Below are 26,821 nucleotides of genomic sequence, written 5' to 3' on the forward strand. Positions count from 1 at the left end.
TCTGTGCCACTGCATTCAGTGGGAGCACACTGGGGGGTCCAAGCAGCTGCTAAGTTGCCTGTAAGCAGGACTAATCTGATAAACAGTGTAAAAGATAAACCAACTTGTAAATAATAATGTACTAATCGTCAGCTTGACATTACAAACAAGGAGACGCAGGGGAGTGGCAATAGCTGGGGGGAGGTCATAAATGTGATGTGGGCACCTAGATTGCACGACAGGTCATAATAATGCAAGGATAGTATGTATGGACTAAAGGGGTCTGCAACTTGCGGCTCTTTAAGTACTTCTTTGTGAAGCGCAACGCTATAATTGCAAGTTAAAAAAAAACCTCCTGATTATTTTCCGTATTTCCCTGAAGATCTAAAAGCCCAACTAGGAATGCAGCATACCTAAATAGTACAGGAGATAGGGTCTCGAAAAGGTAGATAACTCCCCGGGTTAACATGTTCAGTGCATTGGGGGATAAGTGTGAGAGCTGTTCTTAAAACAGGGGTTACAAAAGTAGGTCTCCCACTCCCCTGCACTGCGGCTCCTTAAGTAGTGAGGTGTTTTTTTTTTTACCGAACTAGGGCAGTGGCTCTGCTGGTTGCCGACTCCTGGCTCAGACTGACGGGTGGGAATGAAATGGGGGTTGGTTTGCCCTAGCCGTGGCTACCCTTCTCTGTGCAGGGAGAGCCCCAGGCGGGCTTGCTCTATGCCATGCTGCACGGCCTCGCTCCTCAGCCTGCGCGGGGGGTGCAGCTGTGAGGCGGGAGCTGCCCGCAAGCCACTCGGCTATCCCTGGGAGGCTGGGGCTGCCCGCCAGCGGCTCCGTGTCAACGGCTCGCTCGCTCCTCCTCGGGCCGAGCAAGCGGAGTGTCTCTCAGCGCCGCAGCGCGCAGCCGGCCCCCGCGAAGCCAACACTCACCCCGGGCCCGGTTGCCTCCTCGCCTCCACCCCACAGCACCTAAAAGAGGCGGGCGGCGCCTGACGGCGGCACTCCAGACCCCTCCCTTCCCTGACGCGCGAAGTTTGCCCCGGGTTAATTAGCTGTTCTGCTGCTGTCGCCAGGGCGGGAGCATCAGGCGCCCCCTAGGCCCGCCGAGGGGCTTCATGGCGGCCGCTTCTCGCCTGCGGAGAGGAGGGGGAGGGGAGAGGGCGGTCCCTCAGCGGTGGCGCAGGGCTGCCCGGCCGGGTCCAGGTTTGCTCGGCAGCCGCGGCCAATGCGCTCCTGCGGGGGCGTGTCAGTCCCGGCCGCTGCAGCTATATAGCGCTGTCCGGGCGGGCCACTTCGCCACAGTCCAGCGGTTGTGCGGTGCCAGTGGTGGGGGCCTGACAGGCCCAGCCGGGGGGCGGGCGGGGAGCAGCAGCGAGGCCGCGTGGTGCGCGGCGCGCGGCTCCCGCGGGAGAAGCCCGGCGGCAGCACCATGAACAGCTCCCTGGCTCCGCAGGCGCCCTTCGCGGGCGGTTCGCAGCCCCACGACTCGCGGGCGTGGAAGGCGGCGATCCCCGCGTTGCTGGGCGTCGTCTGCCTGGCGGGCGTGGCGGGCAACGCGTGTGTCCTCGGCCTCCTGCTCTCCAGCGCCCGGCGCGGGAAGCCCTCCCTCATCCACTCCCTGATCCTCAACCTCAGCCTGGCTGACCTGCTCCTCCTGCTCTTCGCCGCCCCGCTGCGGGCAGCCGCGTACTCCCGCAGCGCCTGGAGCCTGGGCTGGTTCGTCTGCAAAACCTCCGACGGCTTCAGCCGCACGTGCATGGCCGCCAAGAGCCTGACCACCGCCGTGGCGGCCAAGGCTTGCTTCGCGTACGCCAGCAACCCGGCCAAGCAAGTGAGCATCGAGCCGCGCGCCATCTGCGCCCTGCTCCTGGCCACGTGGCTGGCGGCCCTGGTGAGCTCCCTGCCGCTCTGGCTCTTCAGCAGCCTGCGGGAGCCGCCGGTGGCGGCGGGCTCGGCCGCCTGCGTCGTGGCGGTGCCGGCCCCGGCGCGGGAGTTCATGGCCGCCTTTGTCAACCTCTACCCCCTGCTCGTCTTTGGCGCGCCGCTGCTCTGCGCCTTCCTCTATTTCTGGCGCGCCTATGGCCGGTGCCAGCGCAGGGGGACAAAGACCCAGAACCTGCGGAACCAGATCCGATCCAGGCGCCTGACGGTAATGCTGCTGAGCGTCGCTGTGACCCTCGCAGTCCTGTGGCTGCCCGAATGGATAGCCTGGCTGTGGGTTTGGCACCTCAAGCCGGCCAGCCCTGCGCCTCCGGAAGGGTTCCTGGCTCTGACCCAAGTCCTCATGTTCACCAGCTCTTCAGCCGACCCTCTCATCTTCCTGGTGATGTCTGAAGAATTCAGAGAGGGCTTTAAGGGCTTGTGGAAAAGGCTGACCCTGGAAAAGCCTCTCCCTGCGGCGGACAACCAGGAAATCCCAGCCGCTAAAGCTGACGTTCTCTCCGACTCCGTCCCTTCTCCAGAGCCGGTGATTGCTGAGCAAGAGAAAGAAGCTGCCCCTCAAGCCACAGAAAGCCTGGAAAGCAAAGAGTTGCCCGTCTTTCCAGACGTAGAGCAGTTCTGGCATGACCGAGAAGCCGCCCCAGATGCTCAAGATAACGATCCTGTTCCTTGGGAACACGAAGAACAAGAGACAGTAGGCTGTAATAAGTAAGGTGGAAGGAGTTTTTTGCCAGAGGAAGGGTTTTGTCAGTATACTTTTATTACTTATAATGTGGTTAAGCTGATGCAGAAGACACAGGAAAAGTGTTATATTGGTGAAATTCTTACTATTTCCTGTGCTCATTACGTTTGATATCCTGCTGTAAAGACTTTAACACTTCCTCGTGTTAATATTTGCAGTATTTATTGTAGCCCTTTTGATCCCAGGATGTTGCAGACTTGAAGAACTCTGTAAACTCCAAAGCTTGTTTCTTTCACCAGTGGGAGTTGGTCTTGTACAAGGTATTATGTTGCCCACAGTATGGACAGGAGTGCATGTATGTGTATGTAGCATCAGGGTAATGCATTGATAGTCCAAATCCTGACATTCAAGATTTTGGCAATATGTTTTCTCTGAAATAGTTACACCTTGCACTTCAATAGCCAAAGTGGAGGGAGTTGGGTATTTTTAGGTGTTTGAGACTCAGAGAATTCAGAGAACAGAAATTAGAACTGACACAAACTTAGTTCTTAACGAGGCAGGACAACCTGGTGAGCTAAATTTCAACATATATCTAAATGTCAGAAAACTAAAACATTAGTATTTACAAAATAAACTGCAGGCTACGTTTTTGAATTTTCTTGTTTGTGTTGTAATGACTTCCATGAATTCAATATATTTGTACACCATGATAGTGCAGAATTTGAGTGCTGGAATTGAAATGGTTCCAGAAACTATTTTTATGAGAACACCTGCAATGAGGTCCTGAAAGATAAATTGGGTGTGCTAAGAAGTCAGAGGTGTCTTTCAGAACTAAGACAATCATCCCCTTTTTGAATGTGCATTAGTGAGCTGAAGGTATAATTAGGCACCTTGTTTTAAGATAGACATTTCTCCCTTCCTCAGTGAAAAGGTTTCATGCCAATTTTGTAAAGTATGTACAAAGCATAACAAATGTCACTGTCAAAGTTTGTTTTCTACTGTGAATAAATAAAAAATGAAGTTGGTTTGTCTGACTTAGACCCAAAACTAATTGTTTTAAGTCCCCTGAAATTCACGTGATACGTATTCTAGTGAAGGGACTGCTTTCTAAAGCTATGCTGATACTGTTTCAATGACCATGATTAATTCAAGAATTAACAACATTATAAAAAATTTCAGAAGGGTGCTGCAGGACTGCTAAGTTTTTGTACAGTAGGATTGTATCTTAAAGTGATTGATTCTTACATGGAACATTACAAAATGGATTTTTGAGAGAACATCTCAATAGGGCTAAATGCTGCCCCCAGACTTCTCTTGTCCAAGTGCTTGGAAATAGGAGCTACCCTAATGGTGGAGCAGCACTGGATTTTCTCAGTACCACTATCAGTCACAGATGAGAGAAACCCTGACATGACTAATGTAGTTGTGCAGCTTAACAAAGACAAGGTTAAAAAGAGTGACTATTAATCTGTAAATACCTATTAGGGAACAAATATTAAATAATGGTCTCTTCAGTGGAGCTTATCAAGATGCAAACACAAAGTGTGGAAAAGTAACAGAGGAAGCCGTGCTAGTCTATACACTATCAAAACAAAAAGCAGTCAAGTAGCACTTAAAACTATTTTGCTAGTCTTTAAAGTGCTACTTGACTGCTTTTTGTTTTGAAAGTGTGGAAAGTGAAGCTAGACAATGTGACTGAAAATAACGTATACACTTTCAACTATAATTGAACATTAGCACAATTTAGCCAATTGTCATGGTGGCTTTTCCTGTCACTTTAAAATCAAGACTATGTTTCTCAAAAAAATCTGATCTGGGAATTATTACATGGATGTTCTCTGGCCTATGTTATATAGGTCAGACTAGTTGATCTTGACTTGCTTCAGAATCTATAAATTCATGGGATGGATATGTTGGTGTCTGGCAGAGTTTGAGCACATTCCTTTATTTTTTCTGATTATTTTTCCCAAGTGTTTGAGTGTCCAGACTGCAGTAATGGCTCACTGTTTGATCTGTCATAATTGTTCCAATCCACTGGATATGTCATTTATCCTAGTCTTATCCCTTCAGTTTAGACTACCACAGACACATTGGGGCTACACTTGTAATACAGTGTGCTGAGTTTGCTTTCTTAGGCTGTGTCTATGTGTGCCACTGCTTCCAGAAGTGACACAGTAATGAGCTATCTGGAAGACGCTAATGGGATATGGATGCAAATTTTCTGCACCTCATTAGCATATCAACACATGGTTAGAAGCTTCTGGACTCCAAACCATGTTCTGATATGCTAATGAGGCACAACAAATTTGAATCTGTACCTCACTGGCATCTTCCAGATAGCTCATTACCATGCTGCTTCCAGAAGAAGCAGCACCTGTAGACACAGCCTTAGAGTTTCATACATGGAATATAAGACATCACTGTGCACAAGCATACATTGGCTTTCAGATGGATTGAGGTACTTATCTATAAAACCCATTGTGATTTGGATCCTTAACATCTGATTAGCTTACACAGCAAAGAAAATCTGCAGCTGGCCAGTGTCAGCTGACTCAGGCTTTGCCTGCAGGGCTGTTTGTTACACTGTAGAAATCTAAGCTTGTGTAAGAGCCAAGGTTCTAGAAGCCTAAAATTGGAATGGTCCAAGAGTCCAGGCTCTAGCCTGGACCCATTGCACAGCAATGAAATAACCCTCCAGCCCAAACTGGCAGGCATGGGCCAGCAATGGGTTTTTATTTGATGTGTAGACATACCCTCAGAGGCCACATCACTCCCCCTGCTTCATCTCTGGCAATTGCAGCAGTTATGTACACATACCACTAAATTTCACATTTGCCTGGGACAGGCTAGAAGCAGGGTCATTTACACTGAAACAAGTACTGTTCCAACCCAGTCCAGTAGAGAGAGATGTCAACCTTCAGGATGTGAGGCAATGCTCATTTAGTGAGATGTTGGAGGAGATGGGAAGCCCCACATGGTTGTGTCCAGACATGCTGATATACTTACCTAATACAGTACAGAGATTTTATTTTATAAATCAGATGGAGTGTGGGGTGTACCAGTAGCACTGTACTTAAGGTTATAGCTGGATGTAAAATTAGATAAGATCTTACCAGTAATGCACTTTAGTTTGTGTTTTTCAAGGAGGCATTAGGGAATGTCACTTTATGCATTTGATTTTTAGGTTTTATTGCTAATGCATTTACACAAAAACTGATAAAATATTTGCTTCTTAAAACACTTTTGGGGTGCTAAGCTGGGCTAAATTTCTGATGTAAAATCCAAGAACTCACGAGACACCAGGTCACACCCGTTTGTGTGTGTGAACAGCACTTAACCTGGTATGGGCCTATTAGTGCCACTGTAAAATATATGTTAATAATATGTAAACTAAGAATTTTTGCTATATCTAAACTTCATGGGTTGTACAGCTTTGTTAAAACTACAGCAAATAATCCATACTCTAGTGAACATGACTGTCCCAAGATAGCAAGAAGTTGACTACAAGCTTTTTTGGCACACTAGCAGGCTCTCTGTAATTGCAGTCCAACAAAAAAATCACGACAAACTCATTTCTCTCATTACAAATTTGTATGTGTGTGTGTGTGCGCAGAGAAAGAACTATCCAAATGGAAGAGAGATATGTCGTATCAGAAACACAGAACAAACTTCCACAGACTAAGCACGATCAGGAAAAAAGTCACTCGCAACATCTCAAGTACAATGAACACTTGAGATGAGTACAAGACTAAGCAAACAAAAACACCAATTTTGAGGTTTGTAGCTGTTTTACAAATAATTCCATTTTATACTTGCACTTGAATGCAATGTTTTAGCATCAAAATTATATTAGTCTACATTAGTTTTAACAAAATCTTGTTTAGTCTCGGCAAACAGTCCGTTTCAGTATGGCTGTTAGTTGGGATTTTTGTCTTTAAAGACATCTGAGATTTAACAAATTTACTAAACATGTTCAATTCATATATAAAAAGGGTTGTTTATTATAGTTTAAGTACATAAACTAAACAAGCCCAACATTTCAAAATTAAACTTTAGAAACACAAGTTTAACATTCATAACAGGAGTATAGTTTACAAGAAATTATCCAGAAGGGAAATCCACAGTCTAATCCAGAAGTCAGTAAAGATCACTTTATGGTAAATAAAAATATGTTTGTACAACCGTCCTGTTCTGGGAACCATTGCTATTTACTTTGTTTCCAATTTTGAGCCAAAGATAATCAGACGTATCTTCACTTGGGCAAAAGAAACTTGATTTTGCCTGTATTTCAGGGTGGGAGCCAGGAATAAACCAGACCTGTGAACAAATTCAGAATTGTGTTTAATTTGGTTTCTGTTGGCCTAATTCTTCACTCACACCAGTGTCACTCTACAGACTAACAGGGTTGATTCTGATTTATAGAAGGGTGAAAGCAAATACAGAATCAGGCCCTTTGTTTTCAGATTTAAGGGAGAGTATTTTTTACGGTAGCCTCCAGTACTCAATAGTTAAACTGGAGACAGCATTTTGTCTTTTAAAATAGCTGAGCTTGGGTAACCATTAGGATGAAGTTTGTGGTAACTGTAGTTTAAGTTCAAACCACAAATGTCAATCATCCTTAAGACTTGCATATATAACACTGCTGAGAAGAATGCTTCCAAATATCACTGACAACCACACCTCATATACAGATATTCCATTGTTCTGAGATCTAATATTACTAGACACAGCCTGCATGGTTGGGATTTTTGTCAGTCATGCCACACAAATAAAAGCATAAATATCTTAAGTGTTCTCTTTGCACAAAGATCATTTTATGTTCACAAACGCTGCTGCTTCCTCTGCTCCTCAGATTGTTTTCAATAGGTTCACGGTAATGTAGATGTAAAAACCTGACAGATGGCTCATGCAAGCTTTTGAATTAACAGATACCCCAGTGTGAAAGTATTTCATAATTATTTTGTTGTTCGTCTTGTAGGCTCTGATGCTGTGGGAGGTGGAGGGGGACCACGGCGGTCCAGGTCATCTACATAGGATACGATGAGCTTGCGCCTCTCCTCTGGCACACAGTCAAGTACCAGGTAACGCTTGTCATTCTGTAAAATCTTTTCTACATCTTTCAGGTGCTGGTCAGATTCTTGGATCAACTTTTTGGATCTGAAATGAAATGTAATAGTTAACATTTGGCAGCTATCTGGGAGTCTACATAAAATGCAATGGGCATCTTAGTCCACTTACTGGTGGTAGATGTCCAAATTACAAAAACTACCCACACCATTAGAACCTCTCTTGAAAGCATCAGCTGATAAGTCAAGCGCTGAAAGGGCATAGAGACTGAGCTATCCTCTCACCTATACAGATGCCCCTTCAGGTCAGGGTTGAGGCACATTGGCAGGAATGCGTGTGTAAAAAACCTTGCACTGCCACTGCCTGTGCTGTAGCTGTTCTGTGGATAAACAGAAGACTTCAGTCTTAATGGCTGCAGAACCATTTATCAGCATTAAATGAACCACAAAAATGTAAAAATGGAAAAAAATCAGAACTGACATTGACCACTCATGAAGAAACTATTAAAATGTGGACATTAAAGTCCCAGGTGCAGTCCAGTTTGACTGATGCATCATCTGGCAACCCCATCAATTTAAGATTGCAATTCAGGCCCACTGAAAGCAGTAAGTGAAACAGTTTCAATACTTTACGCAGCACTGGCTGCAAACAGAAAAAAAAACTGATTAGGGTCTAATAAACCTAGTCATCAACCTTCTACTTCAAGCTCATTTGCTTCTGAAATGGGATTCTGCCCCAGACCCTATCATTATGCAGTAGGCTCAAGACCAGACTGATTTCAACAATTAACTTGTTTATAAAGCTAATAGCCAAAGCCATCTGAAGTAAATAGGAGATTTGTTCTTTATTTCAACATGGATGGGGTTTCACACTTGGTCTTTCTTCTAAATTCCCACTATCATCACTGGATATTTTTTCATTGGGTACTGAGCACAATATTCAGCCCCAACTTTTAAGTGTGAACCAAAGATCCTAATTAAGCAGGTTATCTGGTCTCATCACAGGATGAGCTGAATCACTTGACTATATATTCAAAATACCCAAAACAATGGTTTCAAGCAAAACAAAAATCCAAGTTCTTCCTGTAGAACAGTTGCCAACACTTGACAATCAGCGCAGAATCCAACATACATTACTTGCTACCATGCAACTTCATAGCGAGCCCATAAACTAACATTTTTGCATTAAAGTGCCTCAGACACTGAACTATAAAATTTTAGATGGTAAGAGGATAAAGTGAAAATCAGTTTTCCAAATCTTTCACCTAAGATACAGTAAAGTCTTTGCACTTCTAAAACACTGACACACACCTGTATGTTATAAATTTGGTCTCTTTCAATAGTGTTCTGAAGTCAGCTTTGGCAGTAATGTATTTGTCTCTGATGTACTCTTCAAATTCCCTTTGTTTTTTCTGCATGATGAAAAAGAGTAATTTAGAAAATCTGATGGTAGATTAAAATATCTCTCACATATAAGAATAATTTTATTATAATTAATTTACATCACTACAGAAAACGGTTTTCAAAATAAGCAAATATCTAACACAGGGATATATATCTTCATGTGAAAGGGAATCCATTTCAACAAGCATTCACTCTCTTTTACTCTGGATAGCATGTGGAAGCTAGCAGCAATGAAGCAAAACTATTTCTTACCCTGTCACTGGAAGAGAATTTAATGCACCTGGGATCTTCTTTAATGATTTTTTTCACTTCTTTCCATGTTGATGTTAGAGTAATCTTTCAAAAGAGGCAAAAACAGTCCAACATTGCAAATCACATTTTGAGTCCAAGCCTACAATACATATCATCACTTTTCTGAGAGCCCTGAAATCCTCATACATAAAGGTGACAAATTAAATAATTTTTAAATGATATTTCATTTTGTGGCTTCTCTTATACCTTTAGCATTATGTTTTGTTATTTTTTCCTTTTTGAACTCTTGTTTTCTGTAAACTGGTTGACTTTAAGACAAAATTCCTCACCAAATTATAATAGTTCCTTATTATTTAAATTCTAGTTATTCCTAAAACATATTTGGAGAATTTCAACAGCATGTTTGTGTGCATATAAACAACTACCACCTACATTTAGAAGTCCCACCTCAAAGCCAGCTACTCATCATCTGAATTTATTTTAGTCTACCACATAAAAATTACTAGAATAATAGATACTCCTCTAACGAATATTTAATAAGACTTCCTCCAAAGACTTGAAGACAGTTTATGATGAAGCCAGAATGACAGATAAGGGAGGCACTTCCCTTATCTTTTAAGAAAAAAAAAAAAAAATCAGTTATTTTCTGAAAGAAGGCAATCAAATTAAGCTCGTATGATTTACCTTTGGTAAACAAATATTATATTACATCCAAGTTATCATTAACCTCAATCAATTCACTTACTCTTCCCTTCAGAGTTTGCTCTGAAACAGTGGTGGGCAACCAGTGGCGGGCAACCAGTGGCCTGCATGTGGCCCATTGGGATTCCACTAGGAGGCTATACACCCCCTCTTCTCATGCACTGGGGACTGCACTTACCTACTCCTCCCCCTCCCTCCCAGCATTTTCAGAGCACCATTAATTGGCTGATTCACACTCCCTCCATGCTTCTCCCTCTCTCAGCTTAAACTCTTCAGCCCCAATGCACAAGAGGTGTGGAGGAGAGGGGCACACAGTGGGTGTGTGGGCCGCAGATGGAACCCTAATGGGCCACATGCAGGTGGCCAACCACTGATATAAACTATGCGTAAACGTTTCTTTTTGTATTACCTGAAGCTGATGACAGTTCTACTGATTTTGAAATATTTAGCATGCCATGTATTAATGTACTTAATCTTATTCGTGGGATCACGGCTAATGTACATGACCAATTGCAATCTTGCAGTCCACTGAGATGAGTGGTCCACAAGAGTGGCCTTCCTTCACTAGCCTTAACTGCCCATCACTGCTCTAAAATCTTGTATATTATGGAGGTCAGACTAACAGGCCTATGATTGTCCAGATACCTTTCTTTCCTCCTTCTTAAAATTAAAATACATTATTTCCCCTCCCCACAGATATACAGATTTATTAAAAATCCTTGCTACTTCACCAGCAATCAAATGGTCCTCCAGATTTGAGAGCACCAAGTTCTTATCAGAGAGAAGCACCACATCAGACTGAAACATTCTGAATTTTTTCTTTCATCTCATAAGACACTAATTTTCATCAGCAGCACTGCCTCCATGAGCAAGTCTCTTACCGCTGACGTTTCATCCAGAAGTTGCCTAAAATGCTCCCTCTTCTTTTTGGTAAGTGCTTCAATGTGTTCATTAAAAAGCTTCTCTTTCTCTTCTCTTTCTAGCAGGGAGCCAGATTCCCACCGATGATCTTTTCGGAGTGTCCTCCTAGTATCGGACCATGACACATCTGAAGACCTCACCTGACACAAAAATGTACATTTTACAAAACATATTCTTGCTCTATTTCATTAACAGACAACTCTTCAAACACTTACATTATACTTTATCATCAACTTTTATCTGAATTAAAGTGGTATTTGGTAAGGGGAAGTAGGAAACAGCCACAGCTTTTATGCAGTTAACCACTGTCAAATGCCAATCTCATGCTGCAGTCTCACTACGCACCAGTTCAGATGGAGATGGATACAACCTACCTGGACTGCTCCGCCATTCCCTGCAGAAAAGTCAGGATCTTCCCTTATGCACTTTATTAATTATATATGATCTAGAAGGGTAGCATGTCAGATAAATTATAATAAATCCCTATCAGCCACTGGGCACTTGAATTAGTTCCATATTTATCTCTGGAACCAGGAACAACTTTTAAAGAGTTGCCAAATCATATTGCCTGTATCATGCCACCAGCAAAGATACTGGGTCAAAAGAGATTGGATGAATTTACTGCCCTCCTAAAAGGTTATAGAACTTGATCCTGTGCTCAACCACTACCCACCTTTCAGGTATGCCACATCTTAGATCAGCAGGTAAGAGGTGCCAATACACACCATGACTTCTCACCAAGCCCGCCCTCTTAGAAAGTGCTGTTTCAAGAGTTGGATCAGCTAGTGCCAGATCTGGCCAGATGCTATATTCTGGGCATGAGCAGGTCAGATAAAACAAGGTGAGGAAAATGCACTTGGATCAACAAATCTCGATTTCCCACATGTGCGTTTAAGTTTCTAGTACAAAGTATTTAAAATGTAATTGCGTCTTTTGGTAACATTGTAAGAATGCACTTGTTGGATGAAACTATGAAACCAAACTGTAAGGCTGAAACATTTTTCCAGAAAGACAAAAACCCTGAAAATAAAATTTATCTTGAAAGTAGAAGCATATCCAATCCAAATGCTAATGAGCTGCTACGTAAACAGGGAACTTTCATTAGCTGTAACAAATTAGATAAACTGTTCTGGCAAAAATAAAGTCCAAAGTAATCAAATCAGAGATAGAACTTTGCAAGCCTCACCATATCAGACAGAAGCGCTTTGAAATTCTGGATAGCCTCTTCTCGTTTGTGCTGTTCACGTTCTCTATCAATTTCCTTGGTCTGTTCAGAACGAGCTTTCTGAACCTCCCTTTCTCGTTCACGCAAACTTGCTTCAATGCGAGCCTGCCTTTCCAACTCCTTTTCCTTTTCGGAGTCTAAATTCTGAATCAGAAGCAAAACCATAATATTTCACCATTAAACAGTATATAATGGTTTATCAGTTAATTGAAACAAAGATGAATCTTACTAAGCAAACTGTCATTTGTGAAACAGGTAAAACAGAATACAGTAGACCCTCAATTTACAGTAGACCCTCAATTTATGTTCCCACACACCCTCACATAACCCAAATTTTACATAAATGGGGACGGCTCCCCCCTCCCACAGTGGAACACACGTTCTGCAGCTTGGGAAGCAGCAGGAGCTCCTTTTTGAATGGTAAGTCCCAGGGTTGTGGGGGGGGGCAGTTGGAGAGGGTTACCCCAGCGTTGGGCTGGGGGCGTGGGAGGGGGGATGGGGGTAAAGCCTGAGGCTAGGGCTGCAGGGTGATGGGCGGTGGGGGGGGCTGAACCAGAACTGCATGCAGAGGGTTTGAACAAGGCCAGAAGCGCCCGTGGCTACCGCTTCTCCAGGGCTGTGGAGCTGGGAGCACGTGCAGCTGCCACTTCCCTGGGGCTCGGGTGCAGCTGGGAGGAGCCGCCCCCCGTGGTGGAGGGTGAGCCAGGGCCAGGGGGATTTTGAGTTGCACTTAACTCATGTTAATGCGAGTTAGGCACAACTCGAAATCACGCATTTCGAGGGTTTACTGTACACCACTTCTGAACTATTAAAGTTTATCTGCACTTAGGACACTTTTGAAAGAATTCCCTCTGTTCCTAACACCGGTTTATTGGCAATGTTACCAATGTTGAGAGCCAAAAGGTTGGCAGTTGGGAACACTGTAACAGGACCATTAACACAGTGCAATCCTAATCTGGCTAAATATTTTATTTTGTGAATTTAAAGTGGAGGAAAACCTCAACAATAACATTATAAAAAATGCTATGCTTTAAGATGTCAAAGATCATTTGACCACTTGGATGTAGCTATCATAACATCATTAAAGAGACACTCCTGAACAATCTCACTGAGAAATCAATCCTCAAAATGATTGTCTCAGTGATAATTGTATTCAGTTCAGGTGCAACAGATCCCATCCATCCCAGCTCTCTGGGACAGATGTGCCCCTCATCTGTGCATGCACCTGAAAACAAAGAGCAAGCTAAACAGTTTGCGGCTTTTGAGCCCCAGCCCAGCAATCTCATCCTATAAAAATAAATATTTAAGACTAACACAATTGAAAGAAAGGGGAAACTACGTGGTCTGGTGGACTGTGCACTGGACAACTGTGTGACCTTGGACAAATCACTTCATCTTTTTGCTGTGTCAACTGTCATATACACTTATTCCTCGCTATATGAGTACAATTGGTTCCCAAATTTCTGTTCGTAGGTGAAAACTCATAAGAGCGACACTAAATTCCCATTAAAATACATGTAAAAGTCTCCAATTCATTCCAAGTGCTTGTAACTTGGCAACCACCAGTTGAGTTTAGGTACTTTACTGATGTATTTGAATAGTCTGGCACCAGAAATAGGATGCAATGTATGTATGTAGATCAGGGATTCCCAACCTATGGGTCCCATTAGATTTGTTAAAGTTTGCCATCTGGGCGGTTGCCAGCTGCATGTGGCTTTTAAAGAAGTCATTTGCAGTTTCTTAACACTGCTGCCTCAGGCAGATATCTATCAATAGAGATAGTAGCTATTGCTATCACTAGGAATAGCAATTACCTTATGCCTAGGTGCTGAAAGCTTAACACTTGAATTAAGTGGTTTTAACAACTGTTACCTGCTGAAGCAGGAGGGCTGGGGGAAGCCAACCAGCCTAGCAGCCCCAATAAAGAGGCTGAGGGGGAAGCAGAAAGTGTGTCCAAGTCTGGGGCTGTTTAGGAACGCGTGGGGGACGGGGAGGTCTAAGACTAGGGGAAGTTTAGGGCTGTTGGGGGGGGTGTAAGTCTAGGGCAGTTTGGGGCTGCAGGGAGAGTCTAAAGCTGAGGGCAGTTTGGAGCTGCTGAGGGGCTCTAAGGCTGGGGGTGGTCTGGGGCTGCTGGGGGGTGGGGTGGGCGGGGTGTTAAAACCTGGCCAAGGGTGAGGTCTGCGGGGACTAATACAGTAAACCCTCAAGTTACCCAGACGTTGTTCCTGCAAACCCTGCATAACTCGAACTTTCCTGCAAGTGGACGGGAGGCCAGGAACAACCAGGGTTGGTCAGTTTCCTGGCTTCCAGAGTGGCAGGAGCTGGAAACCAGGGGAGGGCTGGTTCCAGTCTCTCTAGGGCTTGCGGGATCCAGAAACTGATCAGCTCATGGCTGGTCAGTTTCATGTTCCCGCCAGTGCAGGGGACATAACAAGACTAAGAGCCTTCTCCGTGTCTCCCTGCAGCCCCAGGGTTGTCAGACAGCTGCATGTCTGAGGGAAGGGAGGGAGAAGGCTCCAGCCATGGGGCTGTGGGTTTCCCCACCCCTCTGGCCAGGGACCCCGCAGCTGGCTCATATAAGCAGAGGAAGTTCACTCGTTTAGTGAACAAAGATAGGTATGTGTGTGTCCCTCATTTTAGCGAGCACTCTTAAGTAAAGTACTTATTAAACAAGGGATGAGTGTAATTCTTCCCTCACAAAGTGCTTTGAGATCTATGGATTAAAAATCTCTACGTAATGGCTAAATGCCATTACGTGAACATTGCACATTTGGATCTTCACTGGATGAGAGTTGGGGAAACATACTACTAAACTGGAGTTCAGCTGAAAGGAAACCACATGGAGAAGGAAACCTCTGCTAGTCTGACTGAGAATACCTGCCTATGAAGTCTCACAAAATGGAGTTACTGCAGGCTCCAACTCTCTTTCTCTCCACCTGACATATTCCCTCAAGTATCTTCTGCACTTCCCAAGTTTGTGGACACTGGAAGAATTAGCATGAACAGTGTGCATGCATTGTAAACCTGCATCAAGGGAGGAACTGGGACCATGTGATTCACAGCTAAGTCATGATTAAGAATCTTTACCTGCAATTAATGGGAACTAAGAAACACCTGGATGCAGCCCATATGTATCATCACAAAAGTGATAGTATTACAAGTCTCCTCTCAAACTGCTTATTTATAATCAGTGTAAGTCAGAGAGAAAACAGTATCAAGCATTTAAATATGTGCATACCTTAGCTATTTTTTCAATGTACTGTTTAAAAAGGTCTTCCCTCTGTGAAGAGCTGTCCACTGCTTTGTAACGAGGATCAGTCTCTACTTTGTCCTTCACTTTGCTCCAACGAGACTGACTGTCCAAGTGGTGATTAGACAGGAGTTCAAAAAAGTCCATTTTAATCTATATTTTAAATAGAAGATAAGAGGAAGAAAAAAATATTCATGAGTAATAAACTTTGATTTCTGAATATTTGCTAATAGAAAGAGAGTCAGACTTACCTCAATGAAACAAACTATATGAATTTTATATATTAGAACAAAAATCACTGAAAGTATATTGAGTTTTAGGATTCACTATCTCTAAAATCCACTTCCAGTTTGGAAGGTAATTTTTGTGAACTATTACTAAAGCAGAAACACTAGGAAGACTATAAAACTCTAAGATGAGCTGTATCACTTAAGGAAATATTCATTTACACACTAATTAAATCTTTCTTGATGAACTTTTAAAATTCTAAGTCGTCCAACTGCTGTACTGAACAAACCAGTATTTCAGGGCACCCATAACATAGAAAATAGTTAGGTTTTAAGCAGAGCCCTAAATAGGTGGCATAAATATTTCTGGGTTCATGCTTCACATATACAGTGAATGTAGGTAAATACTGTATCTGCAATTAAACAGCTAACAGTATCAATGGTTCGATTTTAGTTACATTTCATTAGACCTTTTTCAACTGAGCACAGACATGCAGAACTTAACCACGTAATGATTAAGTCTGTAATCTTAAGAAGATGGATATTATTCAAAAGTGGTGCCAATTGATGTAATTCAGCAGTTAAATGTAATTATTCAAATTAAATATTCATAGCTACTTCTTTTAAAAATGGAAAAGGCATGTTACATATAATAAACCCTCTCAACATTATACATACCACAACATTATGGAGAACTACTAGATCTGGTCCTATGCTAACTCAGAACCTCAAGACAGAAGAGCCAAACTAGCAACAGAATATTGCCTCAGCAGTCACAAGAGCAGCTGAAATGAATGTTCCTCTCTGTCCCTTTTGGGACCTTAGTGGTTTTTTTGTTTGTTTTTTATTTCCACCACTTCAAACCCTTGAGGCTTAGCATTTAAGCCATCATCTTTCTGAATCAAAAGAGCAAGCCTCCCTTTGAGAAGCCAGTTCATATCACTTGGTGAAGCGCTAAAGCACACTGAATGGCTCAAAACACTCTCTACCCAGGGTTAAGCATGATGCCTTCACAGCACAACCAAGCCCTGGTGACAAAGGAACAAGACTGTAATTAATCCTTTATCGGAAGATAATACAACTATCTAGCTTGGATTGTCTTGGTATATGTTTTGCACTCCCTCAAAAGTTTCAGCTCCTGCATACAGAGGTTAAGAGTGGGAGCTGAAGACTAATTTAAGGTTATCAAACTGTGTGCCTTAGCCAACTGAAATCTTCCAGCTCTCTTAAAGTGACATGTATATTGTTATTACCATGTCTTACGGTAAAAGGAAGATCAGAGCCAATATTCTGCAGGCTTCCCCACTGATGAATTTGGCAGTTGGCTCACTGATTAGGTTTGTAAGAACCTTTATGAACTTTTCCTGTGCTATCTCAAGACAGAAGGAAGTACATTCAATATTAGGAAATAATTCTTCAGTGTTACAGTAAAGAAGTTCACAACGCTCTCATCTACGGTACAGTTAATCTACCTTAGGGTGCTGAACAAGATGCAAAATAAAACTTTTTACTTATTTTATAAAATGCTGTATGTTGTTCCAGAATTGTTCTTAAACAAAACATGCAAGCGGTATCAAGATATGAAGCTTTCTAAGCCACGAACATGAGGATCTTATATTTAGAATGTAAAACAAGGAGTGCTACGATGTTCTTACAGAAATCTAGAAAAGTAAGGGTAGCTTATTGGTCAAAGTGTAAACAGGAACACTGTTTTTAATGTATAGCTACATAGACAAATATTTCTATTTCCTTTTTACACTGGTCACTATGCTATTCATTAATCAGTTATGAGAGCCTAATGAAAGCCCACAATATGCAGTGGTTACTCTAACAAAAAGAAAGAGAATTAAAAACCTGCACAATCAAAGCACAATTGCAAAAATAGTAATACTAACTCCAGCTCAAGATCTCAACACATTTTTTCCACTGTTACTACAGAAAGACATAGCTCTCTTTCCTCCTCTCCTTTTTTAAAGCTGCAAGATCTCACCACATAGTATTGTTTCTTCAGTCAAGAAGGAACAGACATTGTCTTAGTTCATTTGTTACCTTACTACTGGCCTGTTTAGTAGTAAATGGGACCGTGTAGCCAGCGGCTTTTTTCCCCTCTGAAAACTCAATGCCATTTTCAACAGCCTTAACACAGATGGCAGTAGAATGCAGTTTCTGCACCCAAAAGCATCCTTGATCACGTGCATGTGGCAGTGCATTAAAACAGGATTGTCTCCAGTCAATAGATGGGGCAGGATATTAACAAGCCATTAATTAAAACCTAACATTTTATAATCTTGCTATATAAGAGCTTAAGATGCTGCCAACTTAAAGTGTCCTGAACTGAGAAAGAACAGAGAACACCTAAACTAGGGTAAATTAGTAGATAAGAAGCATATTAATATCAGATGTTAAAGGGATAGATAGAACAAAGATAATCCATTAACCTTAAAATCTTGACAAAGTATATGCAGTGCATTTTTGGGTTTAAGGAAAAAAGAGAGGAGCCAGTACTTAGCACCACCCCCCAAGTCAATCCCACAGCTGGGCTCCTGAGGTGCCAGTACTCAGTACTAGCAAGTACCAACACAAAAAAGCACTGAGTGAATATGTGGCTGAATCTGCAGCTTAGAGTGAGATTGGTGGCCCTTTATGCAAGTCTTTGTACAAGGTCTATTTTGGGAAGAAGCAGGGCAAGACAGAAAGTGTTCCGGATCAGTACAGTAATGATGACCACTTGGCAGTAAAACTTCAACATTACCAGCCCATATTACACGTGATTCCTCTATTACACTTGATTCCCTTTATTTCTTCACCATGAAAATCCACACAATGAGCCAAACTTAACCCACTTTACTTACTCAAATTGTACCTCTAGAGTTCCACTTACTCATAACAGGATTTGACATATTACAGTCATAAACAGACTATGGCTACGTCTACACGTGAAGCCAACATCGAAATAGCTTATTTCAATGTAGCAACATCGAAATAGGCTATTTCGATGAATAACGTCTACACGTCCTCCAGGGCTGGCAACGTCGATGTTCAACTTCGACGTTGCGCGGCACCACATCGAAATAGGCGCTGCGAGGGTACGTCTACACGCCAAAGTAGCACACATCGAAATAAGGGTGCCAGGCACAGCTGCAGACAGGGTCACAGGGCAGACTCAACAGCAAGCCGCTCCCTTAAAGGGCCCCTCCCAGACACAGTTGCACTAAACAACACAAGATCCACAGAGCCGACAACTGCTTCCAGACCCTGTGCCTGCAGCATGGATCCCCAGCTGCCGCAGCAGCAGCCAGAAGCCCTGGGCTAAGGGCTGCTGCCCATGGTGACCACAGAGCCCCGCAGCGGCTGGAGAGAGAGCATCTCTCAACCCCCCAGCTGATGGCCGCCATGGAGGACCCGGCAATTTCGACGTTGCGGGACGCGGATCGTCTACACGGTCCCTACTTCGACGTTGAACGTCGAAGCAGGGCACTATTCCGATCCCCTCATGAGGTTAGCGACTTCGACGTCTCGCCGCCTAACGTCGAAGTTAACTTCAAAATAGCGCCCGACGCGTGTAGCTGCGATGGGCGCTATTTCGAAGTTAGTGCCGCTACTTCGAAGTAGCGTGCACGTGTAGACACAGCTTATATAATCATCTGAAAGACAGGGTCCCATAGCTCCATTTAAATTTAATAAAACTCAATAGTGGGAAATCAAAGAACTATATTTCAAACCCTTACTTTAAAGATTTCTGTGAAGAGCCTACCTTCTTTATATGAAATTTGGATTTTAATATTGGCTGAGAAAGCTTCACTTTACACTTTAGCTGCCTTATATTTTTTTAAAAGCAAAAGAAATAAGGCTGAAAATACTGCAGGTGTAGATTTAGATTTTTTTTTTTTTTCAGTTAATACATTCTGGGCACAACTCTCATCACTTCACAAGGAAAAAACTAAAAAAATGTAAAGTACCGGAACTGCGGGAGGCTAAAGTCACCACACAGAGATACCAATTCTTTCCTCACTAGGGAATCCCATAATACTTTGCGTGTCAGTGATTGACAGCTGTCAGACTGAACTGATTGACAGGCCGCACAGCACATAACTGTAAAGTCTATCCACTTGTTATAAAACAGAATACATAAAATGGTTACAAAAGGCTTTTGGAAAAAACAACATTATTTTCAAGAACAAACAGATATACAGTCTCTCTTCTTTTAACTTGTCTAATTTAGAACAATCATGCAACATTAGAACTAAAAGCATTTAAATCTCTAAACTTGCAACTAATCTATTTCTATGATGCAAAACTAGCATTTAAAAATTCCATATTTATGGTTCAAATACAGTTTGAGAAAGTGTAGGTAGTAGAGCTTTCAATTAGACTTAATCAGTTTTCTTTGAAAGCATACTCATTTACTGAAAATATTACCAAACAGAATAAATGTAATTTAAAAACCAATGATGCATCAAAATTAGTGGAATCCAATCTTTTACTTTGGAAATATCTACCCAAAATTGCAATGTCAATGGTTAAGGTATCCCAATTCTTGTAAGCCACACAGCATTTTCTCTTCTACAAGTGTCATGCTACTCTCTCACCACTGCTTCCTAATAAGTGGAATTTACATTAGCTCTGTTTTACACAACAAATGTTGGAGATTTTTAATGTCAAAAATGATTAGGCTTCCGAGGTTACGTCTCTCCAGTCATATAAACACACAGGGACATTTAGGAAAGTGGCTGCATATTCTGATGGTAACACTATTAATGCCACCTCCATAGCAGCCTGCTTCCCCAGTGGTGTGCGTTTGCTCCTGTGTATTGACAATGCAGCCAAATGACATTTGGAATTCATTAATTTTTAATAGTCGACCTTTAATTCTGATAAGCAGTAATTTATACGTAAGGTATGTTTACCAAAAGATTAGAAAGTCACTAAAGTGCTACCTTTTGGGTGGAAAAAGAAGATAAAGCCGCTTTTTGAAATTTAAATGCAGTAGTCTACAAAGAATTCTGAAACCTTATTGCCACCACTGAGAGAAGAGAAGGTAATGGCCAGTTCTGGATTTTCTAGCCAGAGGACAAGCATCCTTTTCATCCTCCAGGATGTCACCTTTTTTTAAAAGACATATTCCGTTAAAACAGCATGGATGTGGCTTGTGAATTTTTTTTTTTTTTTTAAGGCAATGAATTAGCAATGTATTTACATTGTCTAGAAGCTGATATACCTGTAAAATTAATAAAAATAAAAAGCTGTAGTCAAATATTAGTATGTGAAAAGCTCTAAAGCAGGGAGACAGACATCTCAGTGAAAGAACACTGGAATCCAAGCACTGCCTTGCCCATCCTGTTCAAGCTCCCACCACTCATGCCACTGGAACTAAAACCACCTTACCTTCTCACCTCTGGTCTTCGAATCTTCTTTCTCTTTCTTTCTTGCCGCTGTGATAAACTCGTTAAACAAGGCCTCTCGATCTTTCATCTTTTCAATTGCCTTGAATCTCGAGTCTTTAGCATGCTTGGCTGCAAATTCACTAAAAGTAGCTCTGTAATAAAATGGTAAGTGAACTGATTTGTTCGAGCTATCTTTGCCGTGAAATAGGTTCAGCAGAAAACACCATCTCTTCTGCTAGATCATGTGCCAAAATACAATTTTAAAAACCTACCTGTTCTCACTATGTGGATAACTGATCAATGAACTATACAGAGGAGTTAGGGTTCAGTAGACACAAAGAAGAATTTTGTTCAAGACTTATATTTTAATTATCCGTATAAGTGTGCAAGTTTATGGGAAAAAAAGATTACAATGCAACCAAAGAAAACAAATTTACTTAATCCAGGTGTCTAAAAACACTAACTTTTTATGGGTTAACAATTCAGTCTAGTTTATCCAGGTATTTCATGGTCATACGACCTAAAATTTACAACCACTCACTTGCAGACAGACAAACTGTGCTAAAAGTGACAATGGAAAATTTAACATTTGGTGTTAGGCAATGTAAAACACTGTATAAATTAATTTTCCTGCAATGAACATGATACAGCTTAACCTTATGATGCAAGGAATTGGGATATTTTTAATACTATGAGCAGGTGCAGTAGTGCAGGGCTTTCCACCCATTAACCCTGTAGCATTTACTTTGCAGTTCTCTCACCTCCAGGGCCAGATTCCAATCTCAGATGTGCAGTAGGTATAGTACTGCCACTTACCTCGAAAAAAAAAACACTACTGTGCTTTTTCCAAGATTTGATGCAAATCTGGCCCCAAGAATATATGAGACACTTATAATCATACGAATGTGTTCATCACAGCATGGAAATAATTAGACTTGGAAAATCCCGCCTACTGTTGCTGTAGGGTAAATTAAAACAAAAAGAAAATTTGGCAGCTTGTTCAAAAAGATTAGAAAGTGAATGTATAGCTAGCTATATGGAAAAAACAGGAGCTGCATAAAAAGAGTGGAATACAAACTTGAGCATATTAGACGGAGGTAGATGTAAGTAGCTGACACCTATGGAAGTGCACAAATACCTTAGATGAGCAACTGATGCTAGAAGATGAATAGGTAAAACAGAACATGAAGTCCCACATCTTCAGATTCTATTCTTCTCTCCCATTTTTATTTTTCTGTGCTAAAACAATGTTTTGTTTTGGTATACATAAATACTTGCAGAGACAAAAGTTTTAGTTTTTCTTGGGTTGCAAAGTACTAAAGTCAATCATTCCAAAGGCTATAATGAGCATATCTATTACTGTATTTTAAATATTCAAAATCCCTTGGTTGCCAAAAAAATGTAATTTTACTGACAGCTTTCCTTATTGGATGACTACAAACAACGCAGACTGATTACTGTTTTTGTTGATGTGAAGTGAATTACACTGGTTAACCTAAACCCATGCACATTCTGGCTTCCAGCATAATTCCATGTCGCTGAATCCATGAAGTTGAAATGAATCAAATGAGCTGTTATTTTAACAGACAATAAATTCCCATCTGATCTAGGTTAGAAGAAGTGACACTCAAATATATCTAATGTAAAATATAATGCTTATAAGCTGTTAAGTGACATAAGGATAGGGGTTTTTTTGGTGCAAGAACTAAGACCATGAACAATTCAGACATCTTGGCACCATAATCTGGATTATCTATTATCCATGATGAAAACACCACAGCACTTTTTGTACCAGATATTCCTGGATGGCACAGATTCATTATAATTTTTACACTGCATGGTTCTTATTTTCTATAATATTGTGTTTATCTTTGCATCATCAAATATCTGAGACACTTTTTGCATCAAAGATTTAAAAACACACACAGACAGAGTGCTGCTCTGTTACAAAGAAACCGTCTCACAGGCCTTAGGGTGCACAAAGGCTACAAGAGCTGCAGGAGAACACTCAGTGAAAAGATTAACCCTTTCTTACCATTCAGCCATATGCTGGAAATTTCTTCACATTCTGAATCAGTGGATGAAGAACATACAAAACTCCATAAACCCCCAAATTCAACCATTGTGCTGATTAGGGGGGCTATAATCATACAGAGGAAAACAATACATTTCAATAAACACAAAGCTTTTCTAGAGTCCTTTCCCTCTTTCTTGTACAGTTTTGAAAGAGGAAGGCACAAAAACGTGTTAAATTACCTACTGAAAAATAAAATGTATTTTGATATTTTGACTCGGTAAAAGCTTTGACATGACAATGTGAAATAAGCCACCTACCTTGGATTAAACTTCGCTTCTTCCATCATTTTCTTGAAATCCTCTTTGGCCTGCATTATTTTGTTTTTCTTTTCCTTGCGTTCTTCTTCTGCTCTGGTCTTGACGTACTGGTCAAATACCTAGAGAAATAAGAACCAGCATAAGGTGTACAAATTTGGAATTATATTCTTCCTTAAGAAGCAAACACCTCCTGAGGGAAAGAAGGGCGAAAGGAAAGAAAAACTTCAGGGCTGCGTCTACACTAGCAAGTTCTTTGGGAAAAAAACAGGCCTTTTCCGAAAGACCCCGCAGAGTGTCCACACACAAAAGTGCTCTTTCGATCTGAAACCTAAAGAATGCAGCATTTTTTCCTGTTGGCCTTCTTTCTCTCCCAGATGAGGAAGAACGCCTTTTTCCAAAGAATCTTTCAGAAAAAAAAAACGTGCATAGACACTCTGGGAGTCCTTTTTTTGAAAGAGCAGTCCTTATGGCGCTGGACTTTTTGATCCCCAGCCTGTTCTTTCAAAAGAGGGGGGCTGTGTGGACACCCTCTACTGAAAGAGCAGATCAATTTTTTTATCTGCTTTTTTGTATGTGGTCAAACTCTTTCAAAAGAATTTGTTTTGGAAGAGATCTTCCAGAAGAACTTCTTTCAAAATATCGCTGTAGTGTGGAGGTATCCCACATGTTTTAACTTGTAGAGTTTCCTTATATAGTCTGTGGAAGAGTATGCTAGCTATGGACCAGCAAACCTGCAGCTCTGTCCTCAAATAATGGAGAACTCATACAATTATGGATGAGCTATATATACCTCTTTAGGCCCAACACTTAGTTCCCTAAGGAAGCCATTTTATTAAACCCTTCCATACTCTTCTAGTAGATATACTCTGCCAATACCCAATATTCAAAATAATTCGTGCCATTTCCCTTTCAAAAATATACACATCCCCCACCCCATTATTTTTGGAAGGAATTAGTTATCCAGCCTTGTGAGATACTCTTTACAAGAGAACAAATCTTCTCTTTTCCCTTAATGACTGGCATATTTTACATTGGCAGGGGCATCTCGCTTAATCATTGTAATTTAACCTAAGGACTTAATTCCCATTATGATAGAGACAATCCATTTTTACAACACTCACATATTTGCATATCAATGGTAATGCAGAGATTCAAACAGCTTCTATAGTACACTCAGAATACATTCCCAAATGCATGAATGGTAAGTACAGGTTGAACCTCATTAGCCTGGCACATTCTGTTCTGGCAACATCCATGATCTGGCATGATTTTAGTCAGCCAGATGTCCACTTATCATGGGTGTGGCCAAATTTCCCACAGTCCCATAAAGTTTGTTTACAGCCACCACTCCTGGCTTTCAGTGTTCTGAGCTATTTAGCTCTAATTTACTGCTAAATTTCTTCTAAAAGACCAGAAAGCAGTGGAAATGTTGCTAAGGATGCTAGACAATATTGACCTCCTGTAGTTTGGCAAATTCTCTGGCTGGGCACCAGCCAAGTCTCCAGGATGCTGGACTAGAGAGGTTCAACCTGTAAGAAAGTATTTGTTGTCATATTAACTTTCTCCCCCATAACTTGTTTGTTAACCTGAGATTTACTTGGAGGATTTAAATATGCTAATACAAAAATAAAGCTGAAAAATTTCTGGGTAATATGATAAGAACGGGACCTTATTCCTCTCCTACAAATGTTTTCACTTTTCTTCCTTCACTCGGGAAAAAAGATTCTAGGACTGAGTCTTTTTTATAATAAAGCATGTGCTTGAATTTTTCGTTGCTCAGATTTTTAATGTGTTTGCTATTCAGTCGATAAATATTTTGGTGTGGTAATGAAGAAGCTCTGTGCTGCACATGTGCTCTGTTCGCAACCTCCTAGCAATACACAACTTCCATTCCATAAAGAAATAAATCTTGCCACCAGAGAAACTACCAGCTCCTGTTTTCATCAATGCAAATCAACTGGGGGGGGGGGGGGGGGGGGTTTGACATCTGCAACTTAGGTCTGGTTTTAAAGAACTATACTTTCATTCAAAGATTATTTTTAATGCCTGTAACAGACGTGTCTTACGGAGACTCAACATTTTCTATTACCTGTTTCCTTTCTTTGGGATTGAGAAGCAAGTATCGAGGATCGAAAACAATTTTGTGAAGCTCCTTCTCCCAGGTTGAAAAGGCAGAAACCTTTAAAAAGCAAAAAATAGACTACATTTTGCCTGGTGATTAAGTTTCCACAAAGATACAAAGGCTGTGTACTTTGCTTGAAATCTACAGGATACCTGTTAAAAAGAAGACTTAACCGAAATCCACCCTGAAGTTTTCATCACTAATAGATGACAAACGGTGGGAGGTTAGCACGGCAAATTTTCACACTAATTGGCTCTGAAAACTTCTACATAATTACACAGAAGTAACACACATCTAATTACTCATTAAAACAACCACTACTGTGTGGCATTTAAAACCCACTACATCAGAAGAGAACCTTCAAGCTCTGCATTTTGATTTCCCACGACTGCTCTGTTCCTTTGCTTAATATTCTGAGTTTTTAATTTAAAAGTTTCTCATACACAAATAGATCTTTGTATTGGAAAAATACTCACCTGTAAGCTGATCTCAATTGAGCTTTTTTTTGAATAACCCATAAAATGTCACTGCCTTTGATCAAATGGTATACAGGCATCACTTCAAACCTACAGTCTTTTCTGTTTTGCGTAAAAGCACTGCTGCTACTGTAGGTAACCACAAACGTCTTTCAGTATAAAACAAGCCTCAACAACTTAGTTTAATTTAGAAGGAAACGGCTGGTTTTGTAATGTTAGCAGAACAGTCCAAGGAAAGATAAGGTGAAAATTTTTCTCCCTTCCATGTTGTGATTATGGAAGACTTTTAAAGAACAAAGGTGCTCAGCTCACATTGATTTTTATTGGGTATTGGGTGCCTAACAGGACATCTGTGCCTCTGAAAAATCTCTACCTCTTACCTTTGTTTTGGCCTGTCATTATATCACATACTTTGAAAATACAGTAGGGTCTCAAGATTCGCAAACTTCATATTCACGAATTCAATTAATCGTGATTGGCCGCCTCCTCCAGGACCCCAGGCAGCCACCACTTCCCCTAGGGCCCTGGGCAGGAGTGCTGGCAGCCAGGCTCCAGGCAGGAGCCATATTCGCAAAATTCAGCATTCGCGAGCGTTCTCAACACAGAACCCTCACAAATGTTGAGACCCTACTGTTGCAAAGTCTTTGGGGCAGAGGTTTAATCCCCTGCTCTTTCCTATACATCAGCAACCCACTGCTGAACCTCAACACTAACACTGGAAAATTAAATATACAAAAAAATTTGCTAAGTCATATTGACTGACTGTGGATTAACGAATTAGAATGTATGAAAGAAAGATAATACATCACAGAACATTTGTTCATTTATTTTGACAAATGAATTTTAATTATGTAA

At 41.5% G+C, this 26,821-nt stretch overlaps 2 protein-coding genes across 12 annotated transcripts in view; one reads left to right on the forward strand and one right to left on the reverse strand.

Annotated features, from left to right (window-relative positions):
• The first annotated feature begins 1,409 nt into the window (after positions 1-1,409).
• Positions 1,410-2,719, forward strand: GPR151 (G protein-coupled receptor 151). The gene has a single exon (XM_075010028.1). The coding sequence runs from the start codon at positions 1,410-1,412 to the stop codon at positions 2,631-2,633; it is 1,224 nt and encodes a 407-aa protein (XP_074866129.1). The 3' UTR covers positions 2,634-2,719.
• Positions 2,720-6,586: 3,867 nt separating this feature from the next.
• Positions 6,587-26,821, reverse strand: part of TCERG1 (transcription elongation regulator 1) — a 56,096-nt gene continuing 35,861 nt past the window's right edge. For 7 of the 11 annotated variants that reach the window (XM_075010122.1, XM_075010117.1, XM_075010121.1 and 4 more), the window contains 9 exons: positions 25,458-25,547; positions 23,369-23,487; positions 21,036-21,186; positions 15,412-15,576; positions 12,135-12,317; positions 10,909-11,088; positions 9,326-9,409; positions 8,981-9,081; positions 6,587-7,760 (listed from right to left, as the gene is read on the reverse strand). In XM_075010122.1, coding sequence (XP_074866223.1) covers positions 7,559-7,760; positions 8,981-9,081; positions 9,326-9,409; positions 10,909-11,088; positions 12,135-12,317; positions 15,412-15,576; positions 21,036-21,186; positions 23,369-23,487; positions 25,458-25,547 — 1,275 coding nt within the window. In that variant the 3' untranslated portion in view covers positions 6,587-7,558. Of the gene's footprint in view, positions 7,761-7,954; positions 8,050-8,980; positions 9,082-9,325; positions 9,410-10,908; positions 11,089-12,134; positions 12,318-15,411; positions 15,577-19,615; positions 20,754-21,035; positions 21,187-23,368; positions 23,488-25,457; positions 25,548-26,821 lie in introns of those variants that run through there. The other 4 variants (XM_075010114.1, XM_075010119.1, XM_075010124.1 and 1 more) reach the window with 4 other exon arrangements.

This window comes from Carettochelys insculpta, chromosome 15, assembly GCF_033958435.1.
Source record: "Carettochelys insculpta isolate YL-2023 chromosome 15, ASM3395843v1, whole genome shotgun sequence".
NCBI classification, from domain to species: Eukaryota; Metazoa; Chordata; order Testudines; family Carettochelyidae; genus Carettochelys; species Carettochelys insculpta.

Bases quoted from the DNA above. Each gene is read 5' to 3' on its own strand.
- GPR151 (XM_075010028.1), top strand. From the start codon at position 1,410: ATGAACAGCTCCCTGGCTCCGCAGGCGCCCTTCGCGGGCGGTTCGCAG.